This window comes from Xiphophorus hellerii, chromosome 23, assembly GCF_003331165.1.
Source record: "Xiphophorus hellerii strain 12219 chromosome 23, Xiphophorus_hellerii-4.1, whole genome shotgun sequence".
Taxonomy (NCBI): domain Eukaryota; kingdom Metazoa; phylum Chordata; class Actinopteri; order Cyprinodontiformes; family Poeciliidae; genus Xiphophorus; species Xiphophorus hellerii.
The window spans coordinates 19,364,238-19,383,431 of NC_045694.1; the positions used below are offsets into that span (position 1 = coordinate 19,364,238).

A 19,194-nucleotide genomic window follows, 5' to 3' on the forward strand; every position below is an offset into this window, starting at 1 on the left:
TTTTTGGGATTTGCAGGGTACTACAGACGCTATGTGAAAGGTTACTCCACGCTGGCTGCTCCCTTGTACCGTCTCACCTCTGGCGATCCCAGAAAGAAAAAGAGAAAGACACATAAACACACTGACTCTGACCGACCCTATCTGTGGACTGATGAGTGCGAAGAGGCATTTCAGCGTTTAAAGGATAGACTGGTGACAGCACCCATACTAGGCTACCCAGACTACAACCTGCCTTTCGTGCTGCAGACTGATGCTTCGGGGGAGGGACTGGGTGCTGTGTTGGCTCAAGTTCAGAATGGGGTCGAGCGGGTCATGGCTTATGCCAGCAGAGGCTTAAGCCCACCTGAAACCAGATATCCGGCACACAAGCTGGAATTTCTGGCCCTAAAGTGGGCCGTCACAGACAAGTTCTATGACCATCTTTATGGACGTTGTTTCTCTGTCTTGACTGATAATAACCCCCTCAAATATGTGATGACGACAGCCAAGCTTGATGCCACAGGGCAGAGATGGGTGTCCCAGCTATCGTCCTTTGAGTTTGACATCCAGTACAGAAGGGGACAGAACAATGCAAATGCTGATGCTCTTTCACGCATGTCCAACCAAGAAGTCACACAGATCTTACAGTCATGCCCTCAGCATGTCAGGGTCTCTGAATCGAAGCCTCCAGGGCCCCAGTGTGTTCCAAAGCCCCAGCATACATTCGACAACGCTGCAGTTTCGAAGGTGCCAGATAGCTGTGTTTTCCCAACAGTGAATCAGCTGTATTTGGACGTGGGAACAGATGCACTTCCAGCCATGACAATTCAACAAATCCGTGCAGAACAGAAAGATGATTCCATTATTGGCCAAGTTCTGTATTTCAAAAATAATAACAAAAAACCACCTCGAAGCGTGAGGATCGGCCTGGGAAGACATGGGAGCCTTCTCATAAAAGAGTGGAGGAGGTTGGTGGTCAGAAATGGCATCCTATACAGATGCATCACAGATGGGCAAAGAGGACGCATTGAGCAGCTCATCTTGCCAGAGAAGCTGCGGGTGGTGGCTAAAACTGCTCTGCATGATGATTCAGGTCATTTAGGCTTTGAGAGAACTCTACAGCTGATAAGAGAGCGATTCTACTGGCCAAATATGTCCCTGGAAGTCAAATCATGGTGTGAGCAGTGTGAAAGATGTTGTCTTAGGAAGACCCCCACAAGCAGTATTGGAGCTCCTCTCGTCAGCATCCACAGCAATGCCCCCATGGAGCTTGTGTGTGTAGACTTTCTCTGCCTGGAAAAGTCAAAGGGGGGCATTGAAAATGTTCTTGTTGTAACAGACCACTTTTCTCGTTACGCTCAAGCCTACCCCACCAAAGACCAAAAAGCACGCACTGTGGCCAAGGTTCTGTGGAAGAATTTCTTCTGCCGGTTCGGCTTTCCAGCAAAGCTCCATGCAGATCAAGGACGCAATTTTGAGAGTGCAATTGTAAAAGAACTATGCAAGATCACTGGCATCACTAAGACTCACACCACTCCATATCACCCACAGGGCAATGGGACCACTGAAAGGTTCAACCGGACCCTAATGAATATGCTGGGAACTCTGCCACCTCACCTAAAGCCCAGGTGGCATGAATATGTGGATGCCATGACCCATGCTTACAACTGCACAAAACATGACTCAACTGGATACACTCCGTACTATTTAATGTTTGGGAGACATCCCAGACTTCCAGTGGATCTGGTGTTTGGGACCTCAACCTCTAATAGCCAAGCGGGCTACAGTGACTATGTGCAGACACTCCATGACTGCCTGCTGGAGGCGTATGCACAAGCTAATCACAGTTCTAGGATTGCCAAGGAACAACAAAAGAAGTACTATGATCAAAAAGCAAAGGATCAAGTGTTCAGCCCGGGGGACCGGGTGCTGGTCAAAATATGTCATGTGGAAGGACGGCAAAAGCTTGGAGACAAGTGGGAGCCACGTCCATATGTGGTGGTGAAGAAACAGCCTAAAATACCAGTATACGTGGTACAACCGGAGGATGGTGGCCCAGAAAGAGTGGTTCACAGAAACCTTCTCACTCAGTGCATGTTTATCCCGGTAGAAGAGGTGGGCAAACCGACAGCTGAGGAGGAGGAGTCAGATTTAGATCTGAACGAGACAAGTTTAGAGGAAGACCTGCAACAGAATGCGGATGCAGTCAGCATGGAGGAAACTGGACCCTCTCTGCAGCGTGGAGGAACTAACCAAAAAGACAAACAAGCCAGCCAAGAGGAAGGGGATACAGCAGGAGAAAATGAACCCCATGGCACTCCAGAGTCACTGCAGAGCAGTGGGATTCCAAGAAAAAACCCACCCAGGACTAGACGTCCTCCCAAAAAGCTGTCATATGAAGCACAGGTCACAAAAACAGAAGATGTGCTGCAGAAGATAGAAAGAGGATGGAAGCTGTGGCAGAGGGAAAAGGCAAAGAGAGCTCACAGACACACATAAAACACTCAACGGCACACAAACATACATATCATACAAGATAAATTTGAGCAATACATTTTATTGAGCAATACATTTTATTGCTGATGTTACGACTGTTAAGGGTTCTCTCAGTTAATTCTTTTATGTTCTGTTTAGTTTTATGGCAGGGACGCCATCAAATAAAGAAGGGGTAGATGTAAAGCAGTGCATAGATGTTCCAAAAGAGGGTGCTGTTGTTTTCTGTAATTGCTGGCACTACCACAATTCCGACATGTTTGTCCTGCCGGGGACACCGTAGGCAGGGGATTTCTGCGCGCGAACTGCCGTATTCTTTACAGTGTGTTTACTGCCTGTAAGGTAAGCAGCAGCTCTGCTAGCTCGGTGTAACATATACAGTATATTAATATACCGATCTATTTCTGTTTGTTCAGTTTGCCTGTTAAGTATAAATTACATTTTGTTTTGGTGATGTTTGATTATTTTGTAAAAAGAAAAACGATTGAATGCTGACAGTGTGTTTACTGCCTGTAAGGTGAACGAAATAAACGCGCCAAAGTCTCCCCACAACGACGAGCCGCCTGTCTGATTCCTCTCCTGCACGGAACACATCCCACCCTCACACAAACACAACGCAGAGTCCATCGGGTGTCTTCCAGCAGCTGCAGGGTTAAAGAGGGAAAGCCTGGGTTACATATTTAAATATCAATTTATTGTATGTTTACTTGGGAAGACACTGAACTGAATATTGACCTATAAACTATCAATGCATAGCAATGGAAATCCAAATGATGAACTAATACGGTGCCATAGTTCAAGTTTTAATGCAGAGCAACAGAAAATGAGTGGTAGTTTTTAAAAAACAACCAAACATCAACAACACCACCCCATGTTGTCTCTTTACCAAGAGGCACAAACTGAAAACACTGAAACAAAATTTATTCAAGTTCAGTTAAACAACAAATTATGCAGTTTCATGTCATGTTGCAGATTCACTACATGCAAGTATCCAGCTATAATTCAGGCACAAAGTCAACTTTGCTTTTGTGCAGCAGCGTAGTGAATAATAATAATAATAATAATAATAATAAAAAAACAGATTGACAGCTAAAAATAACACAAATACAAGTTAGAACTACATCTTAAAAAACTGTTTTTTGGAATTTGCAACAAGCATTTTATGACAAAAGCAAGTCATTTGGAGACATCCATCAGCATGTAACAATCAAAACTCAGAGAAGCAGGCTTGCAGCAGAAGGCAGATAGCTTTGTTTGCTCTGCATAATTAGATGACAGCAGCGGAGGCAGGTATGTACACATGGGACACGACAGGCCCATATGTTGGAGACTGTATAACCAATATCATCTCCACCTGCCTCCCTCACCGGCATCCCAAGCTGCTGTCTCGCACATATTCTTTAAAACAGTGCCAGGAAGAAATTCCAAAATTGAAAAACACAGCACAGCAATTAATGTGCTCACAGAGGTTAACTAGCAACAACCCCCATTTTAGAATTGGATGCGCCTAATCACTATTGAGGTAGTGATAAATGCTCGAGGCAAAGGCTGCTCAGTGTACAGCATTCAGCACGACTGTATTGGTGATGAGTAAATCTTTGAATATGGATAGGATTTGAGAGTGATTTAATGAGGTAATGAAATTTCAGAGAGCTGGTCTCTGCGGGTCTGCGGCCTGCAGACACACTGGTGCAACATGAAACTCCTGCGATGAGCTTATGACTGCGCTACTGTCATCTTTAATGAAGGAAAACCTCCAGAGGAATATGCATCATCTCTTTTCCTCACAGAGTAAGAAAACTGTTACAGCAGCAGCTTCTCAGAGGTGGCAGAAGCATCACAGCGAGGCGTTTGTCATCAGCTTCTTTCAATCTGTGAGCCAGAATGACCTCAGAGCAAAATGCCTGGGACTGACACATGTTCTCTTTGGAGAGTCAAGAGAGGCATCATTTCCTACATTTAATACTAGAGCAGCACATAAAACACTACTGTGTTGTTTCTCTAACCCAAATGCTGGATTAATGCTGTTGGGACGGAGGTTGGGTAGGTTTTAACCTGACACTCTGGGTCAGACTTGTAATGCTCTACTTCCATGGGACGAAGGAAGAGATGAAATGGTAAAATGATGCCGCATAATGATGTTGTCAGTAGGTGGTGATCACTTTAGTTCAGACTACTAAAGACAGACAGCAGGTACAGCTATCAACCAGCTTGTGCTACATGTATTCAACATTCACACTTTGACCAAACAATTGGTAATAAAGTTAACAGCGACAGACCAAGCACCTTCATATCAGCCCGTTTTACGTCTTCTTTTTTTTTTCTTCCAAAAATCTGTTTATTGTCTTTTATATTTCAAAAGTGACACACAGACAAGTAACTCACAAATGCACAAAACACCAAACAAAACCAAAAGAAAACACATGAACAACTTAAACATTCAAGGTGACAAACACAAGTTGATTGCAATTAGACAGAATACTTTAAGTTTACATGTTTTCTCTTTTTGCTTTTTTGCTTTAGTTAAATGTTTAAATCATCAAATAAATTTTATATCAAGGCAGCGTAGCACAAATAAATAAATACAAATTGAAGTGATAAAATTACTTATTCTACTAAGAGAAAAAGCTATCCAAACCCACCTGCTCCTTTAACGTAGAAGCTGGTTGGCGGCATCAACAGACATCAGGTATTTGTGACAACACAAACACCTGATGTTTGTGAAAATGTCAGTTTTCTTCACTGACATTTTTGCAGTACATGGTTTTCAACATGCTTAAGATCACGTTACAGCATTTAAATAAGATTTAAGTCTGGGCTTTGACTAGGCCCTTCAAACACTTGCCATTTGTTTTTGTTTTTCAACCTGCTAGTGTGTTATGTAATATTGTCTGTAACCAGTTCCAGTTTGGTATGTGTTAATAACTTTGTTTTTCATAATTTTTTTGAATATCTCCAGATCAGGACAAGATGTGCTGCTTTTTGAGATCTTTTAACCTACTTCATGTGATCACATTTTTAAAAGTGATTTCTTCTTTTCTTAACATTTAAGGTTAGAGGATTTTAAACAGTGCAGGCAATTAGCCTCCACAGCACAGCATGAGACTACTTAATGTTATCCGGTAAAAACTTTGTATTTTGTGTAGCAGTAAGTTAGTAGCTACAGAATTAAAGAAATGCTAGAAAATATTCTCACAATAAATTACATAGGAAGAATTTTTACAAAAACAGTAACAGAAAGTTTATTAACAATCTCTTCAATTAGCCACAAAAATAGAGGAAATTACATGAAAATAATAAAGGGAAAGAGATTATTAGCCTCCTTTATCACCTTGTGTACACAAAACCTAAGCTGCCATCTAATGTTACAAAAGATTGTTGAAAATTGCTTGGAAACATTAAACTCATATTGAGAAATGTGTTTCCTCTGGGCTTGTAATGGATTAACAATGTACCCTATCCAATGTGTGTGTGCATGCATAGATTCATGCAAGAGCGTGTGTGTGTTGGCGTGTGTGTGTGCGTGTGTCAGAGCGGGAGAGTGATAGAGTGTGAGTATTGGCTTGGGGGTATAGTGTTATCGAGAGGCCATCTGTCTCCAGCTGGACCATTAGCTCTTCAGCTGTTCAGAATGTGCCACAGATCAGTCAGTCAGACAGGTACACAAACACACACATATATTCACACACAGACGGTCTTACAGTGATGATTGCGGCTGAAAATTCAAGTTTGACATTAGAGGTCAAAAGGGGATCAGAAGCTTCGTATTTGCTGATACGACACAGCATAATGTTACTACTAAATCTGAGCTGGCAAATGCACACTAGATAAGCATCCAAAATGCTCAACACTGCCAGGACTCAATATCCAGCTAGCAGGGTGAACTACGCATACACTGACAATAAAACATGCTTTAACAGACTCTGAGATCATCCTGACACAGTTGCAGTTTTGTAATGGTTTTATCAGGAGGGAAGCTCCTTGAATAGAAAGCGACGCTGAATTTGACACAGTTCATGCAATCTGGCAAAGGCATACACCACTGAGCATATGGAGGGACCCTGACTGCTGGCAGGTGGTGGTGATCTTCTGATCCCTATTGCTGCCAAGCCCAGCCATGCTAGACAGTTTGACTGCGGCCAAACTCGGGCTAGACCAGACCAGACCAGTTAGCAAACCCTCAGCTCCTAGGATCACATCTATCTCACTCTGCATATAGCACTCGGGACTTCTCCCACCTGAGGTAAAGCCCGAGCTTCCCTGTGCCAGCCAGCTCTATGAGCAAACAAGGCCATGCTGTGGGACACGGTGATGGACACAAGAGAAGGGACTGGTTGGCAACTCCTGCCTCATCTATTACTGCAGCAGAAGCCACATATTTACAGACATTTCCATGGTTGTTTTTCTCTTTTATATTTCATTCGTTTATTATTATTTTAGAGCCACGCGTACATTAAATATTATGAAAGTATAAAACATAAACAGGATCAGCATTCCTGTCATTTTCAAGGTGAATGACTAATTTTAAAACATACTTTCCAAGAACAAACAGATCCTTTTTGCCACATCCTCATCAACTAGAAGGAACTGGCATGTGATATGATGGCAAAGCTTCTAGAAATCTCTTAAAACAATTAAATAATGAATTTTCTTTACCTTTTTACTGGGAATATGTTGAATGAGAGCATTGCTACATTGTTGTGACGGAAAAAGCAGATGAAGTGAGCACTTTTTCATCAAAGATCATATTAGCAAGAAACCTGGAACCCTTTGAAACTAAAGCCCTTTCACCTACTCCAGGGTTATGAAATAATTACAGTCTTAAAACTAAGGAAAGGGACAAACCCAAAAAGCAGCAAGTCAGAAACCAGATCACTGAAATGACCACAAATGTTTGTGAGCATAAAGTTTATCTTTTACAATGATTTTAGTATTTAGGTGTCCTCTGTCAATGCAAAGCATCTGCTAATGTCCACAGATCAGGGTAAATCAAAAACCAGTCCCATTAAATAATCGTTCTGCATCTCCAGCCAAAAATAATTACATAGCTTCAGGTGAAAATGTTTTACTATCTAATTCTGAACCAAATGGATAAGAGATCATTTGTGTTTTTATATCAGTATTTTAACTTCCCTTCCATCTACTTGGAAGTGACTTTGTAGGGTCAAAGAATGAAAAAAAGTGCATCCTTTGAGAGTTGAGACAAGAGATGTCTTCATACTCCACACAGAGCACTTTTAAATCTCTGGGTTGGGTGCTGGTGTTTTAGGTTTATTGGAAACAAGATTTTTTCAATTTCCTCCTCCTCATTGACTTAATCACCAGATGGACTCATTATGCCTAAGTTTAGCATGTCAAAAGAATCAGAATTAAGAAACTTTCATCTGCCTTTTACATACTTCTCCTTTTACATCATGGAGATAAATATATCTGTTGAAATGCAAAAGTTAAAAAAAAACTAAAAAAATGTGCCTTTTAATTAAGTCTTTTTGCAAAAGTCATTTAAACAAAATTACATGTTTAAATGTTGGAAGGCGAGTTAAATCTAACATTTAAAGTAATAACAACTGGAAAATATTTTTCCATTACTGCCGTCTATGCATATCAATAATTTCTCTGTTTTCAGATCTCTATCTGTTTGATATCAAGCCTCCGTCTCCTTATCACATGCATACAGAAGCTTTACAATAACAAAATGCACAGCTAGTTGTTCTCCAGCTCTGCAGCCTACTTATGCAGCTTGGTTGGTCAGCTAAGAAAAACCTTTTATTTTGCTATGTTTTCACTACATATGGCATTTTGTGAATGGTGGTGGAGAGAATGAGCCCAGGTAGTACAGAATGTCCATAATAAGTGGTGAGTAACTGCAGCATGATTCATAGCTGTCCTTTTCCAAAGAGGTAGCCTATTCCTGCTCAGTGGACCTGTTTTCAATCTTTTCTCTCCTTTGTTGGGCTCATACTACAAATTTTTCTCCCTCTTTCTTCACTGCTTCTCTCTTCCTCTGGGTGCCTCTCGAGGAGCAGGCGAGTTGCTCAGGATCATTTGTAGGACTTTACAGACTGAACCTGACCAGAGGTGAAACACTAAGATAAATCTCATTTAAGAACTAGAGGTGCTTGGCTGTTTAAGCAGAAAAAAGTTACAGTTTATAAAATACACAGGAAACAACAATCAACCAGGATAGACTGCTGTAAACTAAAAGTTGGTTCTTTTTGAGTGGGTAGGTTTGGGAGAGTGGAGCGTTGAGAGGCGTTGGGTATAAAAATATACAAAAAATACTTTAACATTTGGGGAGTTCACCAGTCTTAAATGCTGTGCTGATAAGAAGCTTAGATAATCTCAATATGAATAACAAAATATTAATTTGGGGCCATTGAAATGAATTTCAGCTGTTATTCTTTCAGAGTTGGATGATTGTGCAACCTAAATAGGACAGGGTGCACAAGTTTACTTTAAATGTATACTTCCTCTAAAGCTCTTAGAGGTCATTGTATAAACTGTACACTTACTGTATAAAAAGGCATAACATTTATACATTAAAGAAAGTAATGTTCCTTTGATAAGAGACTAATGTCTCTTATCCAATTAGACTAATATTTTGGATGGTCACCCCAAAGAATAGACGACCATTTGGAAAAACTATTTGAGCCCAAGCTTTAACTTCCAGGCCTGATGTCTTGAGATGTTGTTTCAGTATTACTAAATAGTAATTATTTTCTAAAGCGTGCCAACTCATCCTCTTGTTAAACACATAACGTTGCCATCCCTTTACCCACGTCACAGTTTGAATGGTATTCTTCAGCTTTCAAGTGTTCTCCTTTTCCCTCCAAATCTAACTAGAGTTATTCCCAAACACTTCAATTTAACTTTATCCAAATCACATAAAATATCTCCCACTCCTAAAGTCTCACTTTTTATGTTGCTTTTAGAGTAATGGCTTCTTCCCGTCTAAGAAGCCTTTCAGTCCATGTCAGTAAAGGACTTGTTTCACTTTGGTTAAAGACACACACTCTCTTTCTCTTACTGACAGTATTTTTATGAAGCCTTTTGCTCTTTTCTGGGGTTACGCTGTGTTATTTGTACCATAAAATGTTTCTCTATGTGACGGAAAATTCTTCTCATTGCTCACCAGTATAATAGCTGAACATTCTCATTTTGTTTATACCTGCGTATAAGTTTTTTATGAAATCTTCAAGAATAAGTAAATTGTACTAAGAATGAAACAGACTTGTGGAGGCCCTCAATTCTCCTCCTGAAGTTTTGGCTGATTTCCTGTGATGTTCCATAATGTCACACAAGAAGGCTTAATATTTTCTAGGCAAGTTGCCTTAAAATGAATTTAAAGGTGCGCTTCCAATTAACTACATTGTTGTCAAATAGTCTGTATACAGATATACCTTTAGGATACCTCTCACTTTGTATGAGCAAAACCTTCAGGTTCAATCTACTCTGAGCCAATTAAGATGATTTTAACAGTTCTACAGAAACATGAACAATAGGAATAAAAATGCAGTTTGATATAATGAAGAATTAACTCACTGCAGTCACTGCTGACAAAGCGCCATGAAGTTTGATCTGGTTTTCTTAAACTGTCTCAGAAAAGTTGATAAATAAATTTTAGAATAATCATCCACTCTAGTGGGTCAAATGTTCAGTAAGCTGAACGGTCTGAGCTGCAGGCAAACACGAATTTATTTTCAAAACAGTTTTAAAATTAAGAGCTTATATCAAAGCAAAAATAAAGGATAAAAAATTATGTTAATAAAGTTTGTTGAAGCATAAAGATATTCATTTCCCCCACTATTGTTTTCATTCTGTTTTTTACCATAAAAATGCTGTGAAAGTCCGGTGCCTTTAAATACAATAAAATAAATCTGAATACACAAACAGATTATATCCTTTATTGCACAGACAAAGATTTTCTATTAGTGAATGCACAATTATTCTCTGACAAGCCTCTAATCCTGCAAAAGATCTCCAAAGTGTGTCCCTTATGGAAGTGCTAAGTGCAGACATCTGTGACCAAGTTATTCTGGATGGAGAGGGAGAACTCATTTTTTCAAGCTGTATTTACATATTCAACAGAGAAGATGCATGTGGTACATGCATCTTCTCTGCATGTACCACAATTATTACTTCAAAGTATTTAAACTATAAATAAATGACCCTTTCTGTAGTTATCTCCTTCATCACAGATGAGGTGAATAAACACTGTAGGACAGATTCCATTATACAGTTTCTGCTTGTTTTGTTTATTTTTTATTACATACATACATACTGAAGAAAAACAATCCAATGTAGCATTATCACATAAGGGCCATTCATCTCTGTATGGACAAAGTTCTTGCTGCCTTTAAATTTTAATTTAATAAGCAAGTTCCCAAAGCATTTATGTTGGTTCTTTCTGAAAGTTTAATAGGAACAATTGTCAGAAATTAATGCTGATAATTAATATTTATATTGTAAGGTGCTGTGAAACAATATTTGTTCACTTGCAGATTTTATTATATTATCAAATAATTTTTTTAATCTCATTAAGATAACTTGTGTAAATACATAATGCAATTTTCAAATAATTTCCCTATATTAAGGGGGGAAGCTATCCACACCAGCCTGGCTATATCATGACAATTACTGACATTTAAAAAAAAATCATTAATTAATTGTAATCTATCACAATCGACCACAAAGTCTAATTACTGCTTGATCTGTAGAACCAAGAAATCACTTAAATACAACCTACCTGACAAGATGAAGTAGGCTAAAACATCTTAAAAAGCAGCACATGATGCCCTTATTGAAACAATTCAAAAATTATTTGTTACAGCCTGAAAAGGTTTATGTTGTTTTCCATTATCAATAAATATAAAAGAGCAGTGAACCTTCCCAGGACTTCATTGCAATGTCTTTATTAAAACTGCTGCACTGTTTCTGACCCTGAAAAACGTGTTGTAATTATGTAATTATGAGGCTTTTGCCATCAGTCTGAGCTTAAACTCAGGTATACTTGGGTCATGAAGCAGGACAATTATCTAGTTCAAGACTAACTCTGAATGGCTAAAAAAAAGCAAAATCAAGGCTATTAAGTAGCCTATTCAAAGTTTAGAGATAGATGTAAATGATATCCTATCTTGTTTTATAACCTTAAACAGACCATGCTAAAATTATCCAGAGTGTGTTTGAGTTAAAACAATTTTGCAAATAATTGGTTAAAGCTTCTTCACACTAATGTAAGTGATTTCTTGCCAAACTCTTGATGGCAGTCGTCGTCACTAAGGGTGACACAACCAGTTATTATATTTTCTCATGGTTGGTTTGGAAAACGTTTAAATTAAATCCTAATTTCAAAACAGTTTTTGCATTTAACCAGGTCCTCTTTGTAGTAAAGTTTGTTGGATTACCTGGAACACATATGCTCTTGGATATAAGAAAACATTACAGAATATTTCACAGACCACCCTTAAGAACTGATTAAAAAGAATCAAATATTTTGGTTTTTTTGGGGGGTTTTTACCAGAAACCACTATTGCGAAATCATGAAACATGAGAATGACAGAATAAAAAAGTCTTAAGCTAAGAGGAGGTTTTAGAATAATTAACAAAATAATCTATATAATTTAGATGTTCTATATTTTTTCCATGGCAACAAAATTAACCACTTATTTGAGCTTAAGTTGTCATCCCTTCTTTCACATTTGCACCATTTTATAAAAAATATGCCGATATTATATTTTTGAGTTGAAGGCGCATGAGGAGAGAGGATTAACAATAGCTTAAAAACCCTCATTTAATGTTTCTTCTCCTCTTCTTTGAAAAAAGCAGGTGTTGCACCGTCCCCATTTCTTGTCAAAGAGCTTAAAACTGAGGGTAAGAAAAACTAATTTAAGAAATAGCTACTTCTTGGGAATGGAAAGACTAATTGCCCCTTTAAAGCTTTCATTAATTCAAGCTCACTTATTCTTAGGGAAAGAAAAATTTCCCATTTTAAGATCAACAACTGAAACAAAGGAAACAAATAAGACATTACTGGATTGGTTGTTAGCACAGTTGCCTCAAAGGAAGATGGCATTGGGTTCAAATCCACGTTCACCTAAAACATGTTCCCAAAACATGCATGAGGCGTGTATTGGCAGAAAAATTAATGCATCATTCACTTTTCACATTTTGGAAAATTACCACCACAAACCCTGAAGTATGTTGTTGAGATTGTAACAATAAGTGATGAAAAAATGATGGGAAAATGATTGTCAGTTTTCCCAAGTCTTTCACAGCTTCCAACAAGTTATCTTCCAACATTGTTCTATCTTTAACTTTATCCTTTTCCTATTTGGTTTTCCTTTGGGATTTAAAGTATTCCTGACCTCAGTCTTTAATACAATCAAATCTAATCATCTTCCCAGTTTCTGCCATAAACAACAGAAACCATTCTTATTGGTGAAGATAGTGTGTACGGTGCTGCTCATATCGTTTTCCACATAAACTAAAAAGTAACATTTTGGTCTCATCAAGCCAGAGCACTTTCTTTTATGTAGCAAACTGCAAATGGAACTTCTTATAGCTTTCTTGCCACAATTGCTTTTTTTACATTTTTATTCTTATTTCCTCTTATGTAAAGACTTGTGAAATAGATGACTAGTCATTCTCCTGTGAACAGATTCTTTCACCTGAACGGTGGATATCTGCAGATTCTGCCGAGTTCCCATGGGGTTTCTGGCTACTTCTCTAACAACACTCTCCTGGCCCGGCCTGTCGGTTTGGCTGGACAGCCATGTCTTTCTTGCAAGGTTTGCAGTCTTAAACTCTTTCCATTTTCAGATGATGGATGAACAGTGCTCTGTGAGAGATCTAAAGCATGGGATAATTTATAAACTAACTTTGCTTTCTCCCTGACCTGTCTGCCGTGTTTCTTGGTCCTTGTGATGCCGTTTGTCCGCTGATGTTCTCATGTCTGAAACCTTCACATAACAGCTGGATTTATTAAATCACACATGGACACATGACTACAGTAGGTTTTTTATTTGTACTTGATGGGGTAAAGAGTGCTGAATAAAAACTGGATCCTACACTTTTCAGATTTTTTTTGGAAAGTTTTTTTCAGATTGAAAATTGAAAAAACATATTTAATTGCATTTAAGAAAATATTCACCATCACATAAATTCATATTTTACATTGAGTAAAACATTAAACTTTAGACAGAGATGCCGGTACCTGTATTTTCCACAATATTTGCATTTTCCGGTTCTGAAGTCTTCACAATCAATGTGAGACTGCTGTCTGCTAGCACATCCATCAATACGGCTCAACGCTGCTCCACCTACACATCATTCTGACGGTCCCACCTGTTGGAAAAAAAAGACACAAAGACAGCAAGAAACATGGGTATAATGAGTATTTTTGGCAGAAAAAACTCGCATCTGACTAATGCAGAAGTGCAGAGTTCAACATGCAGGGTGACAGTAAACACAGACAAACACAGATCTCTTGGAAGTGGGAAAAAAATCCCCAGACCCAGTCGTCAAAAAGACCTCCGAGACACAAAGCAGTCACTCATTTCTTCTGTGTATGACAGGATCTAAGATTAATTCAAACTTTTCCAACCTACAAAGTACACAAAGAGTCACTGCTGGGATTGCTATGGCAACTGTAAGCCATACTATCCTATTTTAGGCTTCATTTAACATTTATAGCTGAGTTGTTAACCTATGTGAGTCTCACATAGGCATCTCAGAGCATATTTGTTTATTATAATTAGCTGACTGCCTCCCTGAGCAGCAAGGGAACGAGTCGGCTCACAGAAAGATTAAAGCAATGTGGCTGAGGAGGTGACGGTACACTCTGAACACCGGCAATACTTTTTATTTGTAGCAGATCCTGATAGTGAAAGAGCAGGTGGGAGGTATTGTGTGAAGGTACAGCACATGTGTGTTGAGTGTGCATGCAGGATATAGTTGGCATGACACAAAAAGAAAAGAAAAAATCAGTAGAGAAGCTTAAATTTGTGTATGTGGAAGAAAAAGAAGAAGATACACACTCCAAGCCAGCAAATGATGAACATTTGATGTTGTGGTTTCTTCCCCTTTTTGTACCGTTTTCTTTTTTTCCCCTTTCCTTGCCATCCCTTTCTGGAGGAGCGGTGCTGCCGGATGACAAATGAGCAGAGGGAGGGGATCTAATAACATGATCTCCTTGTGGTGTGAAAGGGGTGGCTGGGAGATTAAGACAGACGGTACACAATAAGACAAAGATAGTGCGCAGCTGACTACAACCAAGTGCCACCTCTTTCATCCTCTTTCCTCTAAATGTCATTAGGTGTTTACTGACCTGAGTGGGAGAGCTACCTGAAGGGAAGCCCTGCTGCAGCCTGCAGCTGCAAACACACCAGCTTAGGGGGGTAATTACCTTATGAGGCATTACATCTACTTTTGTAGCAGGTACAGAATCCTAAAGGTGGGGCACTTTAATATAAACTGCAGTAAACAGAGCCGAACAGTGCTACACACACACTTTAAGTAGTTTTTAATAATTATTTCACAGAACTTTACTTTGATTAGATTAGATAAACCGGACAACAAATAACAATTGCAGATTAATACATTGAAAAATTGCAATAGTGGTAAACCACAGCATTCATAAGGCACACATTACGATCAAATTAAATAGCTAGTTCAGGATTGTTCAGGTGAGAGTCTGTTGTAAGCTCACTGGATTGGTTTCAAGCAGTTAATTTATTATAATTTCGTCTAAGTAATTTTCCAGATTAGTTAAGCAGTTTGATAAAGACATTTTGTTTTGGTAATTTGCTCCTGTTTTTCACATTTTCTAAATCTAAATGCAGAAACAGCACCATAAATTGTTTCTGGTTTAAAAAACACATTCATTGTGTTAAGTCATTATATTTGTATATCCTCCTCCCAGTATTTCTCTGATGATCGGCATGCTTTTTCATATTTATGAAGGCACCCATGCTAAATTTGATGACATTCTCCTGTTTTTGCTAACACAATCATGTCTGTGCGTGCTTTCGAATTTGAACATGTGTTTATAAACGCTAAACCTTTTAAAGCTCTGATCCTAAATGAAATCCACATGTAATCAGTCGAGTTTCTGAAGAGGAAATAATTCAACACATCATTATAGGTATATACCAAGGCATAAGTTTCAGCATAAATTTCCAATCAACATAAGTGGTAAAGATGTATAATGTATTTATAGTCCAAAACCGTGTAGATCCATCCAGTATTTGGTCTTCTCTTCAAAGAGACACATTACTGCACCTCCAGCCTGAGATTAAGCGCTCAGCTACAGAGCTACAAAATGGTTTTGAGGTCAAGTTGTATTAATCATTGAAGTATTTAACTTCTACCTCTGGCGATAAACACATCTCCTTCAAAATGACATGAACTGGAACTGGCTGGCTGAGATGAGCTGAGTTTGGCCTTATCAGTCTGATCAAAATAAAAAATGAAGCAAGCACGGCAGCAGTTTGCAAAAAAAAAAAAAAAAAAAGGCTGGATCCAGTGAGAAGTGTGACACAGCTCGCAGCTGGGATGCTGTTCAAGCCACAGAGGTGCTGTTAGGAGTTCAGCGCTGAGAGCTGCTCAAAGGTTTGTATGTTTGACTGCATGTGTGTGAGATAAAGCCCCATGGCTGAGGATCCACAGTGTCAACATCCCCCGGCACAAGCCTGCGCATACAATCACAAGGAGGGAGGTAGAGGGAAAAATCAAAGCTGGGCATTTGCCAACACTCCCAACACCCCTCTCGCCAGCCGGCTCCAGCTCCACTGCCTCAAATGTTTATTTTCCACATTATTCATGATTTTTGTTCCCCCCTGCAAGCTCTCCCCTCTCTCCCTCCTTTAACATATCCAGCACTCTGTCAAGACCTGACAGAGGCTATTTCAATAATGAAGATGGACTAACTGCAATAGAGAGTGCACATAAATTGGAGCTACAGCCAACAAGCATGTCCAATTTGCCAAGCGGTTAAGCCTGATGTCTGGGCACAGCGTTGGAGAGCGCCGTGGCCGCCGTCAACAGGTTTGCTCCGACCTGATTCATCCATCCACATCATTAATACTTCACAGAGGGCACTAGCATTTAACTCTGCTGCAGGAAACTGCTCTTTAAACATCGCACATTAGGCCACGTAATCACCGGAGCACTCATTTCTGAAGCATTCAGCAGGTGCAGGGAAAATTGCTGGTACTTCTGACCCCTCCATTGTTCTTCACTTGTGGGCCTGGGGGTCCTTTTGCATCGGGAGGAACAGAAATAGAGACAAAGAGCAGAGAGTGGGTGCAAGCCAAACACAATGATTAGAATTTGATTTATCCTTTTAAACCCTCCTCCACAGATCATGTGTTAATGTGCAAGCTGGATAACAAGATAAGAACGTGTTTACCCGCTCTATATAGAACTTATCAGCGCCACAATCTAATTCCTGCAAGCCTCTTCCCAGTCCCACAATTTGCTGCACTTCTCCTCCTTACGATTGAATTTCTCCTGAATGAGGCCGCATCGACAGGGATAGTCAGAGTTGGGTTGAGTATTGCTGTCCAAAAAAAAAAAAGGCAAGGAATGTCTCACAGCAGTGGTACATACAGGTACAAAGGGCCCATTGTGTCAAAACAGGGGGAGAGTCAGGGGCCAAGGAACAGGTGACCGAGAGAGGAGCTCTGAAAGAGGGCACAGCGCCACGGGGAATGCTGATCCAAACAGACAGCGCTGAAATGGCGACTCCTCTTTTCAGCACAGGTGTATAGTTTCAGAGCAGGTTCACTGCCGAGTAACCCATTTCACATGCAAGACAGCAATGATCCAGAGCTGAATATAAGAGGTTAGGCTGCAGAAAAGCCCCAATGCAATGCAAGCATACAGTTTAGATACAGAACACACACACCTTGCATTTACAGTTTCGTTCTGGAAGTAAATCTGGAATGATCACACTATAAAATTGACTTTTTGTTCAAGTTTTGCTCGTTTTAGGCATTAACTGAAGATATAACCACTGAGCCAGAAAAACAGAACGTCTTCCATGTTCTTCGTCTCACGGAGGCTCTGCCTGGGTTACTTGGCTGAACATGGACAAACAGTTACTTCACGTTGCTCATTTCTGCTGATCATGGACTGAATCTAACAGGAGCAGAAAGAATTTTGAATCCAGTCGGTGAACATTTGTGCATTCTGTTTGAACTGCAAAACAGGAATTTACATGTTTCCAGACAGACGTTTGAGCTGGACGAAAATAAAATGACTGACTTGCAAAGTCTGGGAATAGGAACCTTTAAAAAGTTCAAAAAACAGACTATTTTTTACTTTCAAAAGAGAAATCACTAGATTTTTCTTTCAATGGTCCCAGAAGTCAAGCCGTGCCATTTCCACGGCATAGTGCCATAAAAATGATTTTCCCTCTTACAGATTTCTTCTGTCTTTGCTTTCCGTCATACCTAAATGTTTTAGATAATCAACCACAATTTATTTTGGGACACATATAACGTGGCTAAATACAAATTGCAGTTTTCAAATTATGATTTCATTTGTTAAGGGGGAAAAAAAACTACCCAAACCAACCTGTCTCTGTGTGAAAAAGCATCAAGAAGGATAAGGCACGGGCTAAGCAACATCATCTGATTCAGTTTTAAGCCTGGACTTTGATTAGGCCACTCAAAATGATTCATTTTGCTTCATTGAGCTATTAAGAAGAACCCTTTCTGGTCTGCTTTCAGCCCTTATCCTGCTTTGTCATCCAGTGCAAACTGATGGTCAGACATCACAGTCAATGATGGCACGATATCTGGAGCAGAAAAGCATCTGGAGATCATCAATATGTTTATTGTCATTTGTTCAGTGTCATGTTCTTTTTTAGAAAATGAGATGAGTCTTTGTGGTTAGCAGTGGTTTTTACCTTGGAACTTTGCCATAGGTGTCATTTATGCCCAGTCTCTGTCTTATTGTTTAATCATAAACACTGACCTTGCATAAAGAAACTGATCGCCAATCGAGTCAGTCAAGTCCTGAGCAGATGTGAGCTTTCATAAATGAAGCCAGCGCCGCAGACTGCCTCAGCTGGAGCTCGGTCAAAAACCACATATATTCCAAACAGAGAGGTAAACTAATAATTCTGTGATTTAGGAGGTTGTCAGGGTTTCCCATGAATGTGCATCGATAAATATAGCAGGTTCTAATGGACGCATTTAAAAGTTGAAAGTGATTATAAATTCATTAAAATAACATTTGTATAATTCTTTCTCAGCTCTATTGTTTTGCTGGTTGTTAATTATCCATTAAATAAGATTTCTTTCTTCTCTTTGTGTTAAGATTGTGTACTTCTAACAGCACCTAGTAATTTTCTATGCAATTTATTTTCTAAAGTGGAGGAAAGAAAACATTAATTTTATTACTACTAGCATTTGTCCTCTTTGCTGCTGTATAACAAGCTACAGATCTGTGTGCCTTACAAAAGGAAGCGCTGAGTACAAATGATGTTTTATGAATTTGATGGAACAAGATCAACATTAATATTCAGCTTCCCTTTGTTCAGATTTTCTGTCAAGCTGCTCCTGGGGGAAACATCTGGCTGTTTAGGTGCTAAATGATCCTCTGTGAATATGTCATGTCTGTCTTCATCAGGCTGAAGGGTGAGGAGTTACTCTCTACTGCTCCTGCGAGGTGTTTCATTCTGAGTTGATGTAAAAGTATAAAAAAAGATATATGTAA

The 19,194-nt window shown here is 39.3% G+C and overlaps 1 protein-coding gene across 1 annotated transcript in view; it reads right to left on the reverse strand.

The window, feature by feature from the left end:
* Positions 1-19,194, reverse strand: part of nexmifb (neurite extension and migration factor b) — a 96,448-nt gene that overhangs the window by 16,371 nt on the left and 60,883 nt on the right. The window contains exon 2 of the mRNA XM_032554975.1: positions 13,685-13,815. Coding sequence (XP_032410866.1) covers positions 13,685-13,766 — 82 coding nt within the window. The 5' untranslated portion in view covers positions 13,767-13,815. The remainder of the gene's footprint in view (positions 1-13,684; positions 13,816-19,194) is intronic.